This window comes from Coloeus monedula (assembly GCF_965178545.1).
Source record: "Coloeus monedula genome assembly, chromosome: 7".
In the NCBI taxonomy this organism is placed as follows: domain Eukaryota; kingdom Metazoa; phylum Chordata; class Aves; order Passeriformes; family Corvidae; genus Coloeus; species Coloeus monedula.
Window position 1 is genome coordinate 36,748,672 of NC_138787.1, and position 17,939 is coordinate 36,766,610.

At 40.2% G+C, this 17,939-nt stretch overlaps 1 protein-coding gene across 1 annotated transcript in view; it reads left to right on the forward strand.

The window, feature by feature from the left end:
• ARHGAP15 (Rho GTPase activating protein 15) overlaps window positions 1-17,939 on the forward strand; it is a gene marked incomplete at its 3' end in the record, with an annotated part of 304,078 nt that overhangs the window by 275,419 nt on the left and 10,720 nt on the right. The window contains exon 12 of the mRNA XM_082285569.1: window positions 6,482-6,587. Coding sequence (XP_082141695.1) covers window positions 6,482-6,587 — 106 coding nt within the window. The remainder of the gene's footprint in view (window positions 1-6,481; window positions 6,588-17,939) is intronic.

Genomic DNA, 17,939 nt, shown 5'->3' on the forward strand with positions numbered 1-17,939 from the left:
TCTCCGCTGCTGCCTAACTGGTTGTATGTATGCTGGGCATGCAGTACCTAAGTCAGATGCTGCTTTGTTATAATTAGGACAGCAAATTTTGTTTTCTGTTTGGTACTTGCTGTTACATATTGCATGTAATGTATGGCACTGTTAAGGGAAAAAAATTGGAGTCAAAGTGCCTGGAAAGTTAGGTCTGCTCTGTAGCACTGTGAGATTGTTGACATCTGCCGAGGTTGGAGAGCTCAGTAAGCAGGAAATGGGGTGTCACTCTGAGTGGTAGTTTACCATTATCCTGGCATCCTAATGAAGTGTCTGCAGTGCACAGAGCTTCTGGATGGCATCTTAACGCACGGCTAAGCAAAAGCACTTCTCTCCTTGTCACTGTCATCCATCTGCCTGCACCCTACTGTAGCCAATGGGATGGAACCATGCTACAATGTGCTATAAGCCATTTAGAGTTGCACATTGCATAATCAGTCCCATCAAATATGTAAAAAATGACTATTATTGGTTATTTCCCTCAAACTCTGGCACCTGGAGCTTGATACATTAAAGTTTAACTTTTCTAAATGCTGGTTTTTCCCATTAATTCCACATATATTTTTGTTAAATTGGAGTGAGTTGTGAACTCATTGTCTTGGGTCTTGCTAGTGGATCACAAAAGTTGTATGAATATTCATTGCAAATTCCACTTTATATCACATAGGATGAATTTATCAATTGCCCAGATAGTGCGGTTTCACACAATTCTCATTTTCTTTTGCGACAACTAATTCTGAGGCATGAATAAAAAGTAAATCAATTCAGATTGCAAATTGCTTATTTTCTTTATAGCTAATATTCGTTAGTTTCAACACTTCTTATAGATTTTTTTTAAAACCAAGAAGATATTTTACAATATAACTGCAATAGAGGATTGCCACAGTGTACTGTGAGTGATTAAAATTGGGACTTTTATGTTACATGCAGTAACATTAAAATATCCTGACATTAAAAGTGGTATGAATAAGTGATTTATATATTAATACATTAAAACCTGTGTATCTTAGCCAGCATGACTTCCAGAATATGAAGACTTACCAAATGAAAGCAGAGTTTTGGGCAGTTGATGTGTCTGGGGAAAAAAAAAAAAAAAAATTAAGCCAACAGAGTACTCCCTTTTAAGCAAGTTTTCATTCCCTGATAACACCGCAGCTATCAAGGACTGGGGTTAAGCATTGTGTGACAGAGCAAGCTTCTAAAATGGGCAAGAGCAAGATGAATTGGCTAAGTCGGGTGTTTATTTATACAAACAAGAGGGCAGAACATAATTTAGTTGCATCAGGAATTTTTCACAGACATTAAAACTATAGCAAACATAACAGCAGGGATGCTTGCACAGCAGCACAGTGGGGAAGCTCACAGAGCGTCTGCCCACACTCCGGCTGGCTGTAGCCAGCGCCATAAGTCTCACAATTTCATTAGCACTCGAAAATCCACCTAAACCACCCCGTTCTGATTAAAAAAATATAAAAGGAATGAAATAAACAACCCAAAAACTAAGCAAAAAAAGCCCCAGACAAGACCCGTCTTTCTCTCGGCAGCCGAATCAGTTGCGAATTGTTGGAAAAACTCTTGGCAGGCAGATTTTGCTGTAGCAACAGTGTGTGACGTTTTAACCACAGCAGAAATCGTATCCAAAAAAACAGAACAAGGTGAGAAGAGCCTGTAAGAAAATCAGGGAAAACCATGCCTAAAAAAGCCAACAACAACAATCAATAGTTTGATATTTTATGCAGGATCATAAATCACTGGGTTTTTTTCAGCAGTTCAGCCGTGAGGCTTGAAAGCATAAAAAGAAACCATGGCTTGTGATAAAATTAGGCATTAATGTGAGGCATAAATGCCATTTAACATTAAACATGCACAAGCCACCAAAATGCCTGGAAAAAGGGAAATGGGCGCTATAGTAAAACTATACAAAGTAAATCGGACATGAATAATGCAGCAGGTCTGAGGAGGGTCACGGGTCAGACCCCAGTACCTTACAAAATAATGAATGCATGTCAGGTTAGAGACATCCATCCCTTCCTAGCCAACGTGAGCTATTGGAGATAAACCCTGGACTTCCTGTTCTGAAACAAAGTGGCTTGTTGTAAACATCTATGTCCATTTAAAATTAATGATTAAAAGAAAGATTCGGTGGGATTCGCTTAAGTATTCTTTATGGACACAAGTGCTAAAGGTTACTTTCTTCATTCATTTTTACCCAGCCACTGTTAATGTTAGAGACACGTCATGTTTTCTTCTGTGCCCAAATGTTTATCCAGAGCTCATTTACAAAAGGGCTTATATAATAGTAAGAGGGTTTTTTTTTCAATGCATTCTTCGTTTAGATATAAACAGGAGAGCATCTCCACGGTTTTGCTCTGTTAAAGGGAGCCAGCCCTATTTTTAAAGACGGTAACCCAAATTCTAAATATATTTTCTATGATTCTTTTACACGGCAAAACCATCTGTGGTTCCCTTCAGAGTATCCTGATCTGCTGAAATTATCCCCTACGTCTCTCAAAATTTCCCCCCAAAAATGCATGAAGGATTAACTCTCCTCTCATTCTTTATTTTATATATGTCCTTATGATAACTTTCCCTTCCAAAATTTTCGTGGGGAAAAGAGGGTCTAACTTTCCAAAATGGTTGTTTTTTCTCCCTCAGATTTTCACCAATTTTTTTAAAAATAAAAATAATATAATTAAAACCAATATTGTTTCCTTCCATCACAACTGCTCTGCTTCCTTTACTAGACTTAGGTGGAGAATTTAACAGCTGTTCAGAGTGTTTTCCTTCCTTTTCACCCTGCACTGCTGGGCTTCCTGATGCAGCACAGAGAAGGGGAATAACTTTTCCCCACCTATTTATAAAAACCCATGTTTAAGGATTTCCTCCCTCCACTTGTGCATGGTACAGAAAAAAACCTAAAAAAAATAATTTCATTAAAAAGTCTTTCTACTCAGGGATCTGAAAGAGAAAAATTTCTAGGAATGTGGAACTGAAGGCTTTACAGAAATAAAGCGAATACATAGGTATTGCAAATGAAACATAAGATCTTGCATCTGATCTGTTAAATATTCCATCAACAAGGTCAAGAGTAAAGACAAGCCCAGCCACAAAAACTGAAGCGAGAGTAAGCTTTAATAAAAAAAATGAACAGTTTATCCTCTTCAGCTTCTCAAGTGGAAAAACAAATTCTTTTATACTAGAGAAAAATCAAGCGTGTATAGAGCATTTAAAAAAACCCACGGATATCAACCATTTTAATGAAAGAGTACCCAATATTTTCATGGAACTATAAAAGGGAGCAAGACTAAGTGTTATGGCAAAAAGCCTGGGCTCAGCAGCTTTGTGTGGGAAATGGTGAAATGTGACTGTGATTTATAATGAGAAAAGGTATCTACAACATACAATTTTCTACCTAGCTGCAAATAATAATTCATAGTGATGTCCCTTCCAGATAAAATACCTTTGCAATGTAGGACTCATGTGGTAAAATGATCATGATAAATGTCAGACCAGTGCAGGTAACGGCTTTACAAACCATTAAGATTAGCTGGCTCTTTTTTTTTTGATGATAACAGTAACCATGCTGTGATTCTATGTGGTAATAATATCTCAGTACTGATAAATGCCAGAGCCAGGCAGAGGTGTTTATCATTCCCAGTTCTGAAATGCTGACTAAAGTTACCACATGTTGCCTGTTTTTTTCTTCTTTTACAATAGACTAACAATTAACAAATAGACCAATGTACAGCATAATTTTATGCAAAATTTCTATGGTTTTTGTGCTTTATTGCCTACCTAAATATCCCTATGTCCCAATACTGATGACTTTGGTACAGCAAGCCCTAAAACAAAGCTTTCTACCCTTGCCATTCTCTCAATAAATAATTTTCTTATAAATTAATACTGGGGGGGGGGGGGGGGGCGTTATTTTATTTCTTTTACAAATACACCTCACAAAGAATTGCAGCCTCTGTAAGCAGCAGAGGCTGTAGGGATGTGGTTCCCTATCTGGTATCTGTGTTAATCAACACAGAGCAAAACCACTTCCATCAAGAGAACACGATAAAGTCTTACTGTACAACACTTCCTTGTAAATACTCTGCAACAAAGAGTGAGCCCTTCCTTCCACTGAGCTTGTCCCTGCCTCAGTGTCTTAGTTCCACTCAAGCCCATTGAATTCTCAGAGAAAAAACCAACCCAAACCAGAATTAAAGATTAAACTACTGGAGAATCTTTGTTTGCGAAGTTGCAGCAGAGGCAAGGCAGCCCCAATATAAATATAACTAATCTGGTGAGATCATAGCATGTCTTGTCACAGCATGTCCAGAGAAGGACAGTGGAGCTGGGGAAGGGTCTGGGGCACAAGTCTGGTGAGGAGCAGCTGAGGGAGCTGGTTGTGTTTAGCTGGAGAGAAGGAGACTACAGGAGGGACCTTAGTCCCTCTCTGTAATGAGCTGGCAGGAGGTTGTAGCAAGGTAGAGGTCAGTCTCTTCTCCCAGGTAACAAGTCACAGATTGAAAGGAAATGGCCTCAAGTAGTGCCAGTAGAGGTTTAAGTTATATATTAGGGAAAATTTCTTCATTAGAGGGATTGCTAAGCATTAGAACAGGCTGTCCAGAGCAGTGGTTGAGTCACCATCCCTGGAGGGATTTAAAAGCCATGTGGATGTGGCACTCGAGGACACGGTTTAGCCCTGGACTTGGCAGTGCTGTGTTAAAGGCTGGACTCAATGATCTTGGAGGACTTTTCCAAACTAAATGATTCTGTAATTTTATTTACGCATACCAAGCAGCACAAATAAAAAGCTCAGAGAATTTGCACCTACTTCCTATAATAAATTAACTCCTGCAAATTTCGTATCATTTTCATTTGTAGCTTCAGACCTATTTCCACTGGACAGTTCACCCATAGAACAAAAATGAACAGTAGTATTGGCTTGTGGCAGAAAACATCAAGGGATGACTGCAAGACTGGAGGAGGTTGTGCTGTTCAGAAGTCAAGGGTTTTTGTAGGTCAAACCAGAAAAAGAGAGAAATACACAGAAAGTGTGCTCTTCATATTTGTTTAACTTCATTATCACTATTGTCAGTTGCTTGACTTCCTACAGAATAAATCCATAAGAAAGTTTGGGGTTTTTTTTACTGGTAAATACCTCTGCACTGACTCCTTTGAGCTCTTTGTCTTCCATGTCTATATGATTGTTAAAATTAAAAACAATTTCAGTATAAACATCTATGTCTGTAGGTGTGAAGTATTAAACTCAACAGGAATTAGCAATACATGCTGAGGAAGAATATTATCCTAGTAATTTTAATTTTTAAATTAAGCTTGATTGCAGGAAAATTTTAGCTTGAAATTTTTTTTTGGTGAAACCTTTAAATGAAGTCACTAATCACCACGTATGCTTATGCAGCACCTACTGCAACTGGGATTTAATCCTGATTGAGATCTCTGAGTGTTAGGGTAATATGAATATTAAAGAGGAACATATATGAAGAATGATAGGTGATAATTAAATCATAGATGATAAGATCAGAAAAGTGTTCTCAGGTTATCTAGGGCATGTAACATGCAAGATGTTTTCCCTACGTCAGACCTACTGGTACCTTATCTAATCTGTTCCTAAATTAAAGCACAGTTGTACATGACTTTGCTTTAGTTGCAACATCTTAGAAAAATCGGTGAAAGTATCAGCCAAATCTTCCCCACAAAACTATGAATCATGGTAAAACAGGAAGGTATACCTTAACAGAAAGGATAGAAATGTTCTCATCACCTCAAAGGAGAGATTAAAGCCCTTAGAGCTACATTCTTTTTTACTAATTCTTTACTACTAATTGTAAGTTTGAAATAAAATTTTTTTCCTGCAGAAATTCCAGTTGTGGGGTGTTGCAGGTATGAGAAAATAACTACAGTGGAATGGTTTCTCAAAATAATTGTTCACCAGGAAGGACTACTAAAAACAATAGCAAACCTTTTCATATTTCCGAACATGATGGGGTGTTAGGGACAGCAATTCATGAATATACTGGATCTAATCATGATGAGAATAAAAGGACAACAAGGATTACTTGGGAAGTTCATCCATCAGAGAAGCTGCACCATTGGAAAAACATAAGTTCAAAAGAGGGTTCCATTTAAGATGTGGGTCTCTTACTTCTTGGAGGTATTTTATCTAAGGAGGATGGTCGAGCAGTCTAATAAAATAAATTAAAAGTAGAAAAATACTTTTCTGTGAACCAGAAAATGCTTTCTTGAGATTAACAGAGAATTTTTAATCTTTGTAAACTACTCTTGTTCTCTGTTAAGGTGAAAGAAGGTATGAAATATTCTGGTTTTAACCACATATTCACAATGACTTTTCTTGTAAGGTACCAGCTACAACACTGTGCAAAGTAATGTCCTAATTTGGGACTCACGTGGTTATTTTCTCTTTTTTTTTTTCCCTTAGAAATCCAGGACAATGCCACTCGCATCAAATGCATAAGGAGCCTGGTAAAGAAGCTCCCTAGACCCAACTATGACACGATGAAAATCCTTTTTGAACACCTACAGAAGTAAGTAGAACTGTGGTACTGATGAATCAATAATTTTAAAAGGAATCGGTATGTGGTGTCCTAATACTATTGGAAATGTCACCCAAAACACCAAAGATAATTGCATTCTTTGGTAAAGCTGAGCACGATTTATGGTATCTATGTATAGCCTATTCCTGCACAAGAAATCAGGATGTCTAAGCAAAATCCCAAATTTTTCCTCTAGTAGAAAGCAGGACAATCCAATGCAGTCAAAAACATTGGGATTAACATGTTACAGGTGCACTGAATTGGGCAAATGCACCATATTCCAGATTGAATTCACCCAGTTTGATTGAATCTCTCCAGTAGTGGCCTTTTGGATGATCATGTTTTCAACATTGAGATCCCTGTTGTTCAACCACCTGTACTGATCTTGTGCTATGTTGAGGTCAGGAATTACCTCACTCAAGAAAACACACAATGTGCTCTTGTCCCTCACAAGGAGCTTGTGACAACACAGAACATCTAAGAAATGCTGAGGAGAGATTTGGAAGTGCATCTTTGCTCTCCTAATGTTGCTGAGATACCACAGAGGCAGAAAAACGACCCTGTGAGGTTCCCCCTTATCACTCCCCTGTGGTTTCCACACTCACTGAGCTGCATTTGCAAGAGATGTCAACCCAAAAAATCAACCCAGAGTCTCACGTTCACCTCAGGTTTTCTTCTTGTGCTTCATGGCATTAACAGTAAGAGCATAGACAGCTCACATGGCTCACTCAGGCACCCACTGCAGCTGTTTGACATGCAGGATGACCAGGGAGACCTCAGGATAGGGATATGTGAAGGGCAGGGTCCTGTGATCCTGCTTCTCCTTGCTGTTGGCACTACCCGTGCCATTTTCTACAGTGATTTTTCAGCCAAACTACTCCTAAAACTGAAGGGACATCAGGATCTGGGCCCCATCAAGGCACAGAGGAGTATTTCATCCCAGGAATGGTATACTGACCCCAGTGAGGGAGTGATAAAGGCTCCAAATCAAAGACCACTCTGAGCTTATAATGAATGATGCCTTTATAGTGGTCATTTCTTGGCATGTGCATGTAAGAGATGTAGATCCTTTATCTTGTTTTGCAGCTTCCAGCTGAAATGGCAAAATGAAGTCCATACAGTTGTGGGAATGTCCCCATTTCATTAAGCATGGAAGGATTTTAAGCAGTCCATAAAATGACTGAGTTTGGCCTTGCAGAAAAACAGTTTTCTGTGTGTTCATTTGATGTACTGTGTGCACACATTCTCTCCTTCAGCAGGTTATCTAGAGAAGGACGATAATTTATTACTGTCAATGGAAGAATAATAAGGGAAATTATTTCCTGGGAAGATCCTGAGTGCAAGAAGTGGGTACACGCTGTCAGCACAGATATGCCATATACAAAATTTACTGCACTCTGTGTGGCATTGATCTTAACCTGACAAAGTTTTGTTGCCATGTCTTAGGGGAGAGATATCAGGTATACATAATAAGTCTTTGATCTCATAGTTAAATCACTTGATTGAGGCTCAGGAGACGTGGGTTCAGTTCTTGGCTTTGACCGGATGTTCTGGGTGACCTTGGGTAAATCATTTAATCTCCCTGTGCCTTGGTTCCTTGTTTACAAAATGATGATAATACTTCCTTTGTCTGCCTTGGCTTTTTAGAGCATAATCTATTTGGGACAGCAATTGTTTCCTGCTGTGGATGTGTAGAATAATGGGCAAAACTGGACTGACACTGGTGGCTTTTTGGAGAAAAAGAAAATAAAAGGAAAAATAAAACCACTAAAATATGGGAAATAAAATACCAATAGTTCATCATGCAGTGGTACACCAAGGCAACACAGTGGCACAGAGTGATGGAAGGCAGGAAGATGTGACGGTGGGGCCATTTGGGGGTTTGAGCATTAGGGAAGTAATTGTCTGAGTCTCTCTGAAGAAGGTCAATCATCTTCTCTGCCTCAAACACATCCTCAGGAAAAGATAGGGCTATTCCATAAGCTTTGCTCCACTGGTATGGAAGCGACAGTAGAATAGATATTGAAAGCACAAAAAATCCCTCAAACAAGTAAAACATGTGTGTTCTCTTGAACTTGATGATGTTAAAGGCAGGGGTCACTCTGAATGACCTCATGGTTCCATAAACAAGAATGAAGTAGTGTACTTACATTTTCAGTAATGATGTGATGCTTATATTATGCAAATATGGACAATGTGCATTTGTTTGAATCAGTCTAGGAAACACGACTAGTTTGCAGAGGTTACAAAATGTAGAATTATATTAATTTTAGGGACAGTCTTCAGAAGAGGGGTGCCAATGTCCCCTTTGATCACAGGCCTTTCTCAGGGCAAATCACAGGAGTTTCAAAAGTTTCTGATTAGTTGGAAAAATAACTAAACTGGCTTTATTTGCAGCATATTACTGCAGTTTCTATATTTACTGGTAGAGATGGTTGGTCTTGCCCTGTGTTGAACTGGTTTTAAGGGGGTTCTGATGGGGAGAAGATGAAGGATTGCAGCTATGCTGTTTCCACGGCATTCCCCTCTTTCTCCTACCCTTCTCCTATTCCTTTCTTTCCTGTCAGATGGGCAGAACAGGGCCATACAGACCTGAACCATGGGGCTGTTTAAGCCTGTGACTTCTATACAGCATGTGAGAGCATCTGTCTCACTGACACAGCACGAGAATCCAACCTTTGCTTCATCCTAAGCCATTCTGCAGCAATCCAGCCTGCAGGAGCAGGTCCAGATCAAGCAGAAATAACAATGAGAAGTGCACTTCAGAAGGGTCCTCCTTAGAAACCCAGACAAAGCAGGTGATGAGAGAGTCTGTGAGAAAGGCCTGGCAGCAGGGACTAACACCCGTGCCATATATCTCTCTTAAACCAAGCTCTCTGAAGCTGCAAGAAGTCATAGTGCAGTGTATGAAGCCCACAGGAGGTGGATTAAAAGCAAAGCTTGGGGCTGCAGTACCTGTTCTTTTAAGTTTTTTGGGTTTGATGGGAAAAACCACAACCCACTGATGTCTCTGTTCATCTTTCCATGAAATCTCTTCTACTTAAAAGCAGAAAAGACAAAATATTGGGCTGAACAGACATGTCACATAGGTTTTGTAAATCTAATTCCATAAGGAATTGTTCTATTAGGACTCATTCTGAAAATAATTGAGCACATCTACTGTTAGGCTATTCATGCTTCTTCCCAAAGATGAGAAAACCAAACAAATAGACTTTACAAAGGAAAGAAACAAACCCAACCTAAGGAGGGATTTTCCTGAATAAAGGTCTACAGAAAACAGCCTGTTCTACTTGAACGTTTAGAAATATTTGCTTGCTCATTAGACAATATTTGTACAGCCTAGGTATTGCTGTCCTCTACACCAGTTCCACAGATCTCTTCTCTTTCCTCTTCCTTACTCTCATGGGACTTTTACTCCCAAACAAAGTGAGCTAATCACAGGTACCAGATAAAACTGATGCACCTTTCTGGTCCTATATTTTGGGTGCACACAGGACATCAAATGATGCTGAGACCTTGTCTTGACTCCCTGCACAAACATGAGCTAAGCACAACCAAATCCCTATCTGAGAAACCATTATTTGTACCCAGTAATTTACTCAAACAACTGTAATGCAAGTGAGGCAGAGGGAGAATTTCACTCTTTATAGTATTTTATGAACTGTTTTCACCACAGCACCTTGAGGTAGCTGTTACGCAGCCATTGGGAAACCAAGGCACGAGAAGTTTGAATGACTTAAAGTCTCGGCATGAGCCAGCAATACAATCTAAAAACCTGGAGGGGATTTTTTATTTGCACAGCCACTTCTCCAGTGGCCACAAAACTTCTCTTTTCTCCCTTATGCAAAATGCAGCAAGGAAGAGGAGCACCCTGGCTGGGTCCTCAGCACTGCGCTCTGAGCTGGCGAGGGCGGACGCTGCTCTGCTCCAGAAGCTGTGTGCCTGCATTATACAGCACTGTGCCTGAGCTAATAAGCTGTCCTTATTAATGTTAAATTAATGAATCTCAGCCTGCTCTGCTTATTAGGTTGAGCTCCGTGCCACCACAAGGCAGCTCTGCAACTCCCAGACCTGAGCTGTGTCACATCTGACCAGGCTGGAGCACAGGGCAGCCAAGCTCCAGTCTGGCTGTACCCATCCGTGTGGACACCCCTTCAAGGGGATGCATTAGAGAGAAAAACCCTCTCTTTGCTCCTGATTTCCCTGCACGAAGGCAGGATAATGCGTGTTATTTACAAAACTATAAAAGGGATGTTGAAATAATTAAACAGGAAGGCAGGGGCCAGCCCGACGCTCCCATCCCTCTCCCTTACGTGGAAAGCGCAGAACCCAGATGCCCAACTGTGGAAGATATTCTTCCAGCAGCAGCATCTGCCTCCTTGGCAGGCACTTCAGGCAGGTTGTCTGGGGAGCTCTGCAGTTGCCTCTTGGTTTGTCACGTGGATCTGTTAATGTGCCCTATCTGGCTGCCTTGTCCAGGCAGGAGCTGATTCCTTTTAATTCACCTTTGAATCCAAGAAACTCCCTTTATTTTGCTCCATTTTTCCCATACTCTACATTGCATGGCTAGGGATTCTCAGATGTCATCCAGGCTTTCTGCCCTTTCAGAGGGAGAATGATGATTTTCTTCCTGATTGCCTTCCTGCTCTGCCCAAATTCTTCATTCTTACTGATTGTTTGCATCGATTTCACTGGAAATATGCTCCTCATCAAGAGTAGAACTGTTTATCTAAGACAAACCCACTGATATTAATATATTATCTAACAAATGTCATAGGTATTCATCTTCAGCTGTTTTGCAAACCAACCAAACTTCCCCCATGTTCATAGGTTTGTGAACAGGAAAAAACATCCAACCTTGACAAATGGGGGGGAGGAACAATCCCCCCACCTCAAACCTCACAACTTGTGGCAGCTACATTCTGAAGAGCAAAGGTTTTTGCAAACTCTATACAGCTAAACAGACTTGTTTCTACCTATTAAAAAAAAGAAAATGAGCAAAGCCATGCAAAGCCAGCAGCCCACAGTAGCCTGCACACCAGGACACAATGACAATGTGATGACAAGTCCAGCAGCCAGTACCCAGAATTCCGAGGGAAAACCAGAAAATGAAGTTAAAGTACGGCATGTAGTAGTGCTAAGCAGGGGATGTCTGCAAACTTTTTTTTTTTTTTTTCTCCAAAGTTGGTGGAGTAAAGATGTAGCAAACATATGTGATTTTCACTTGCTAAACTACGTGTCATATCAGCAGTTTTCGGGCAGGCTCACGTATTAAATGTAGGCTCAAGAGAACCCTTTTCTGACACAGCAAAAGAACAGATTACACTAAGAACTGTGCAAGTTTTCTGTTAAGAAAAAAAAAATAATAATAAAGGTTAAAGCTACTTAAAACTAAAAACAATCCCCAGAATGGAAGGAGTATTTAAAAAAATTCTATTTGGGAAACCTCAGTGGATCTGTGGAAGACCTACAACCCAAAATGTGGAACGAGCCCTTAAGCTTTCCCTCAGGAAAAATGCTCAAATTCAGGGAGATGCAGAAGCCTTTAAATGAAGGCACAAGAAAGACTATTTGTGGAAATTATTTCCTGAATCAAGACCTTTCTTTATAATCAGGCAACTCATAAGCAGCTTTTGGTTTTCAGCCACAGGACAGCAGCAGGGAGAAAAGTTTAGCTGTGCTCCTACAAGCTTTGGGAGCAGCTACTGGAAATGTGAGGAGGAGAAACATCCTCTTGCACCAGGGCAGTAAGTAGGTGGACTGACCAGTTACATAAAAGACTCAGGTATCCCTGACTGACATTTTAAGTTTTATATGAAACCATTTAATCATCTCTTAACTTGAGAAGGGCAAATACATATTGAGATGTGCTTTTGCACACGTGCTTTTCTCAGTTTCAGCTATGGAAGAGTTTTACAAAGGAGCTGGAGCAATGCCAACACTCATCCCATTTACCACAGATTCCTGGGGCTCATTTTGGGGGAAGGGGAAGAATTAAACCCTTTTTCTCTCTGTTGAGCACACGACAGTCTACTAAACTCACCCTTTGGAAATTAGTGGACACAAGAAAATGAGCACCAGGCACAAGTGTGCACAGGACAGGCAGAAAAACCCCAGTCTCTCAGAAGCATCTTTGTGCATTTTGATGTTGTACTTTTTGGGGTTATGGTGACCTGCTACCAAGTGTTTTGCAGTCATGCCAAATCCTGCTTTTTGAGGAATAAGAAAGTTTACAAAGTGTAGTTCTTCCCCAAAGAATACCTTACAGCTTAGTGCTTTTAAAGAGAAGAACAATGAGTAATTAAAACCACATTTTCACCGCTTGCTTCCATCTACTTCCTATTTCCACCACTGTATTTAAAAATATAAACCCTGATTTTCATAACAGTCAGGCAAATAATTGCACTCGGTACTCCTCAATGCTACCAAGTACTGAACTGGTGTATCAGCAAATAACAGAATGATAAAAATAATTAACATAGTTTTAATTTAAATATTTATGACACAGTTGACTCTGTGGCTGCACGGCACCATTGTGCTGAGTGCAGTACACAAATCCTGATAGATAGAGGCCCTGTTTCCAAGAGCTCCTATTGTTCATCCCACATTACTCAATATCAAACAATCTCAAAAAAGCTTTTCAAACATTAATTAAATCTCCTAACTTCCTTTTCAGGTCAGTAAGTTTTATTATCCTAGTTGTGTAGATAAAGAAAGTGAGGAATGGAGAGGGTAAGGCACTTTCCCACCACGACACAGCCAACACTTCTCACTTCCACTCTTTGTTTGCTCCCCAGTCCCCCAGCCGAGCCCCCCAAGGCTTTGAAGGCTCATCCATGTGCTGTGGGTGTACGTGTGCATCTGGCCAGCACATCCCAGGGAGGGCTGGTTACTGCTAAGGACTCTTCAGTTAATCAGGACCACGTGAGAATCTTGCTTCTGGTTTGCACTCGCATAAGCTTTAGCAAAATATCACCGGCGGACTTAATTTATGTGATTTTGTAACCTCTTAATATTGCTTGGGGTTAGTGTTCCTTCCAGCAGAAATGGTTTTTTGTTGGCCAAAATTAGGACTGCTCAATTCATTACCATGGATCATTTTTTCTTTTGCTGTTTGGGGAGATTGGGACCTAACACACAAATTTCCACGACCAGGTCATCAAAGGGTAAATTGCAATGCTTTTCATTTTTGTGCCTAAAGATACGTGATTTTTCTCAGAATTAAGGCTGTGAAATAAATAATTTGCTTGAAGTTTCTCAGATATTCATTGGAACTTAAAAAACAAAACAAAACAAAACAAAAAAAGGCTTTAAGGCCAAAATGTCAGCTCTCTGTGCAAAATAATTAATATAACACAATAGGATCTATTCTACTATTGATTGAAAGGGAATTTATGCAGGTAATTCATTAAGGCTAGTGAGAGTTTGGCATGTAAATCCCCCAGCACTTTGGTGGGAAAACAGACCCTGTTTTTTTTTTTTTTTAATAAGCTATAAAATATATCCTTTTCAGTGGCAAATATATGAAAAGCAAAAGCAAATACCTGAACAACTAGGGCCATTGATGGCCTTGCTCTGTGAGGGTTCTGGAATGACATTAGATCAAATCCTCCTTTTTCACACACTGCGAAAGATGCAACAATCATTTCAATCACCACGTTAAGAGAATCAATACAATTTTTCCTTCCAGAGAATGGTACTTTACATTGCAATATTTACAGGTTATCACCTTCATACATCTCTTTTTGTGGTCAAGTGCATGATTACTACTTCTGACAGGGTATTGGCCATTTTCTTATGAAGATCTACAAATTCTTGTAAATAAAAACCAATCTGGGAAAAAAAAAAAAAGTGAAGAGCAAATCTGTGGACTGGAATGCACCCTACTTGTAATGGGAACAAAAAGCTGGCAATGAAATATAAACCTAAATCATAGCAGAATGACCTACTTTAAGGCATTTGCCAAAGAGACAGTGTTTTAGACAGCTCCTCTGAAGTAGCGTCTTTATGTCTATGCCATCTGCAGATTTATTATTGTGCTTTAGAAAAAAAAAAAAAAAAGAAAAAAATAAAAAAGGAAAGAAAAACCTACAGTATGCCTGAACAAAACTGAGCTTCATCTATAGAAAGATTCCAGTACTGTGGGCACCACACCCACACCTACTGATGTGGTCCAAGTTTTTTCTTTAGAGGCACCTAATTAAGAAACCCTGACTCATTTACATGGATACGTTTGATCTAAATTACACTCCAAACCACACCAAATTAGGAGCATCTGTGAATGCGAAGTGTTTGTTCCCAGTGCCTGGTAGAACAGGGCCAGTTCTGGACGGCACATGTTCAAGTGACGAAAAATATTTCAGATGTAACATACTTCTGAGACCCACTTTTCCACTAATAATTCATAATAAGTTAAACCAGTATCTCTGCTTCAGCAATTATTTCAGGCTGGGGAGAAAATGTCATTTTACTTTTTAAAGGAGGGGTAGGGGAAAAGGGGGAGTGGGCAACCACCTAGTTTGGTTGTTGTCCCTTATAAGGGGCATTAACAAAACCATTAGCTGCAATTTACTCTGCACAGTGCGTGTATGTATTATCAGATACACTTTACTTCTAAAGCCTGGACTGAAGGAAAATATCCATGAATGATTGGTTGTTGTTCACTAACAAGACCTTCTGCCTTGGTGAATGGTCTTCCCTCATTAATCAGTTTTCCAGAGGAGTCCAGGCGGAGGGCAGGGTCTCAGACCAAAGAGGCAGCACCCTACAGAACATTAACATGAAAAATTTAAGACCACCAGATTTGAGAGTGATATTTCCCTTTCCAGGCTGCATTGCTGGTGGCTGACTGTGCCTGCTTGCAGCCCAGAAATCCTTTCTGTACAAAAACGGGTCCTGTGGCAATTAGGAAACTTTTATCCCACTTTCCCATCTCCCACTAAGAGCAACAGGGGGGCTGCAGAAGCCACTGGTTGCTGCTTTGCCGCCTTACTGACAAACTGAATAAAAAATAGCCTTAATCTCACTCTAAGCAGCCCAGGAACCGAGGAGTGTAAATCCGAATTCCACGCTGGGTTTGCAGTTCCCAGCCCACTGGTGCAATTTGGCACAACCTTCGGATTTGGCCCATAGTGTTTGGCAGCCACCTTTTATTCTTCCCGTCTTTTATACTTTGTGAATAGTCCAAGTTACATAATGCCAGTGACAATTTGTTTATGGCGAGCATTGGAGTCACTGTTTTATGATTACATTCAAACTTTAAGCCACATTTTGACATCTAAGGATCATCTTGCATCCTCATGTACTCTATACAATGAAGGTTTGTGTTCCAGTAAGGAGGGGGGGAGAGGAACTTTATAAATAACATGACTCCTTTTGTCTGAAGAGATTTTAATACATTTGTCTGATCTACTGTTTTTGCAGTAGCTAGAATATCATTTGAATATATTAATATTTTCAGCAACTGTGCTGAGGGAGCCCAGTTAATAACTTATGCATGGGTGTATAGATACACTTCAGACAGAGGTAGTTTTCAGCCCTTATGTTGGCAATACTTAGAAACACACAATGAAAGAGCCTGTTCTTTCCTCCTCTTTGTTGTGGGCATGCATTGTGATGGTATGGAGCCAGTGTTCTCTCTGTTGTCTACACAGCCTGGATTCAATAAGCAGTTATATATGCATATTATGACAATGTGGTCAAGGGAACCAGATTTTTTTACTATACCTTCATGTGCCTGTACAGTATAAAATCTGGTATTTATTTTTCTTGTCCTCATTCAATATGTTAAAAAAAATCATAATTTGATACAGGTTATGTTCACTTTATAATTAAAATTATAGAGTTAGATGAAAATACAGCAAGATGTTGCTGAATGGAAAATATTTATCTTTTCGTACATTACGCATTATGGTGCTATGTAAAACCATAAATCTGTGAAGCAGCTCTCTCCAGCCAACTTGCCTCCTCCCCTGGTCCACAAGATGCAACCAGTTACCTCCTCTAAGCTGAGGCTTCTACACCCACCTCAGCCCTGATATTAGACAGCACTGCCACATCCTCTCCAGAGCTTTGCTGTGGTCTTCCAGAAGAAGACCCCTTGCCATGGAGATGAGCCAAGAAAAAGGAATTCAGAAAAGTTCTGTAATTTTTACAGCTCCTTCTGTAGCTGTCCTAGCACCTTCATGGGAAAAGCACAAACTTTTTGCACCATGTTCTCTGTGTCAGCACTAGACTCAGGCTCCCCAGACCACCTCAGGATAGCACTTCATCCATCTGGAAACTGTTCTCACCTCCCAGATCATTGCCATCCGCACTGCCAAGTGCAGGCCTTCACCAAACACCATCAGCAGTCACCATACACTAGCAGGGTAGGGCATATGGGACAGCCCTGTAGCATATGGAAGCTTTCCAGTAAGTAAAGTTTACTGGGAACATCAGTTTGCCTTGTTCAAACTCTCAATCCAGAGAGGATTTCCACAGGGCTGTGGCAGCAGTAGTAGCAGGCAACTTTAACCACCTCAGACAACCCAGATTGTTTCCATGTCTGGATAAGAGTCTCAGAAAAGTGTCATCAGAAGAAGGAGTTTTCATTCCTTCGGAACATCTACCCCATGGAAGTCACTGCAGCTGCTCTGGACTCAGAGTCAACCCTGAGCTGCTATCACAGAGCAAATTTCAGGTCTTGTTGAACACATTTTGGGTCTCACCTGGACACTATGGTGAGGAGCTGCTTAACCTTTCCAGGTTACATAGTAGGAGCTTTCCTTTAATTCTCCTATTAAATTACATTTATCCCGCTCTGCATCCTCAAATTACAATATGTGCTTGCTAGAGAGGCACTTTCTAAGCTTGTAAATCCATTTACAACCATTCACTCCAGGTCAGACATTTTCTGCTGGAGGGGCAGCACCTACAGAGAAGTGTCCTGTGTGAGTTGCCCCAAGACTGATAAGCAGGCCTTGATATCAACAGCAAGATTGTCCCTGTTGCTCCTAAATCCTTCAATCTCTGTCAAGCATGGTTTGGGTTAGGAGGTCTAAGAGAGTCGTGTATGTTCTCTCACCAGTTTTTTTAACTGTGGATTTTGATCAGGGTCAGACAGAAGCAGATATCGGCAAATCTGGTCACTTGAAGCTTCAAAGATGAAAGAAATATGACTACTGAGAGAGGTAGGGCTGACTGTGTAGAGAATAAAGACTTTGTAAAGTATCTAAGGCAGTTAGACCAGAGTCATCTGAGACCAGTACATGTGTGAATGGGCATTTGCCTTTAAAGGAGCTAATGAGAAAATTCAAAGCTAGTTTAAAGCCAGGAAATATTGCAGAACTTGCAGTACTACAA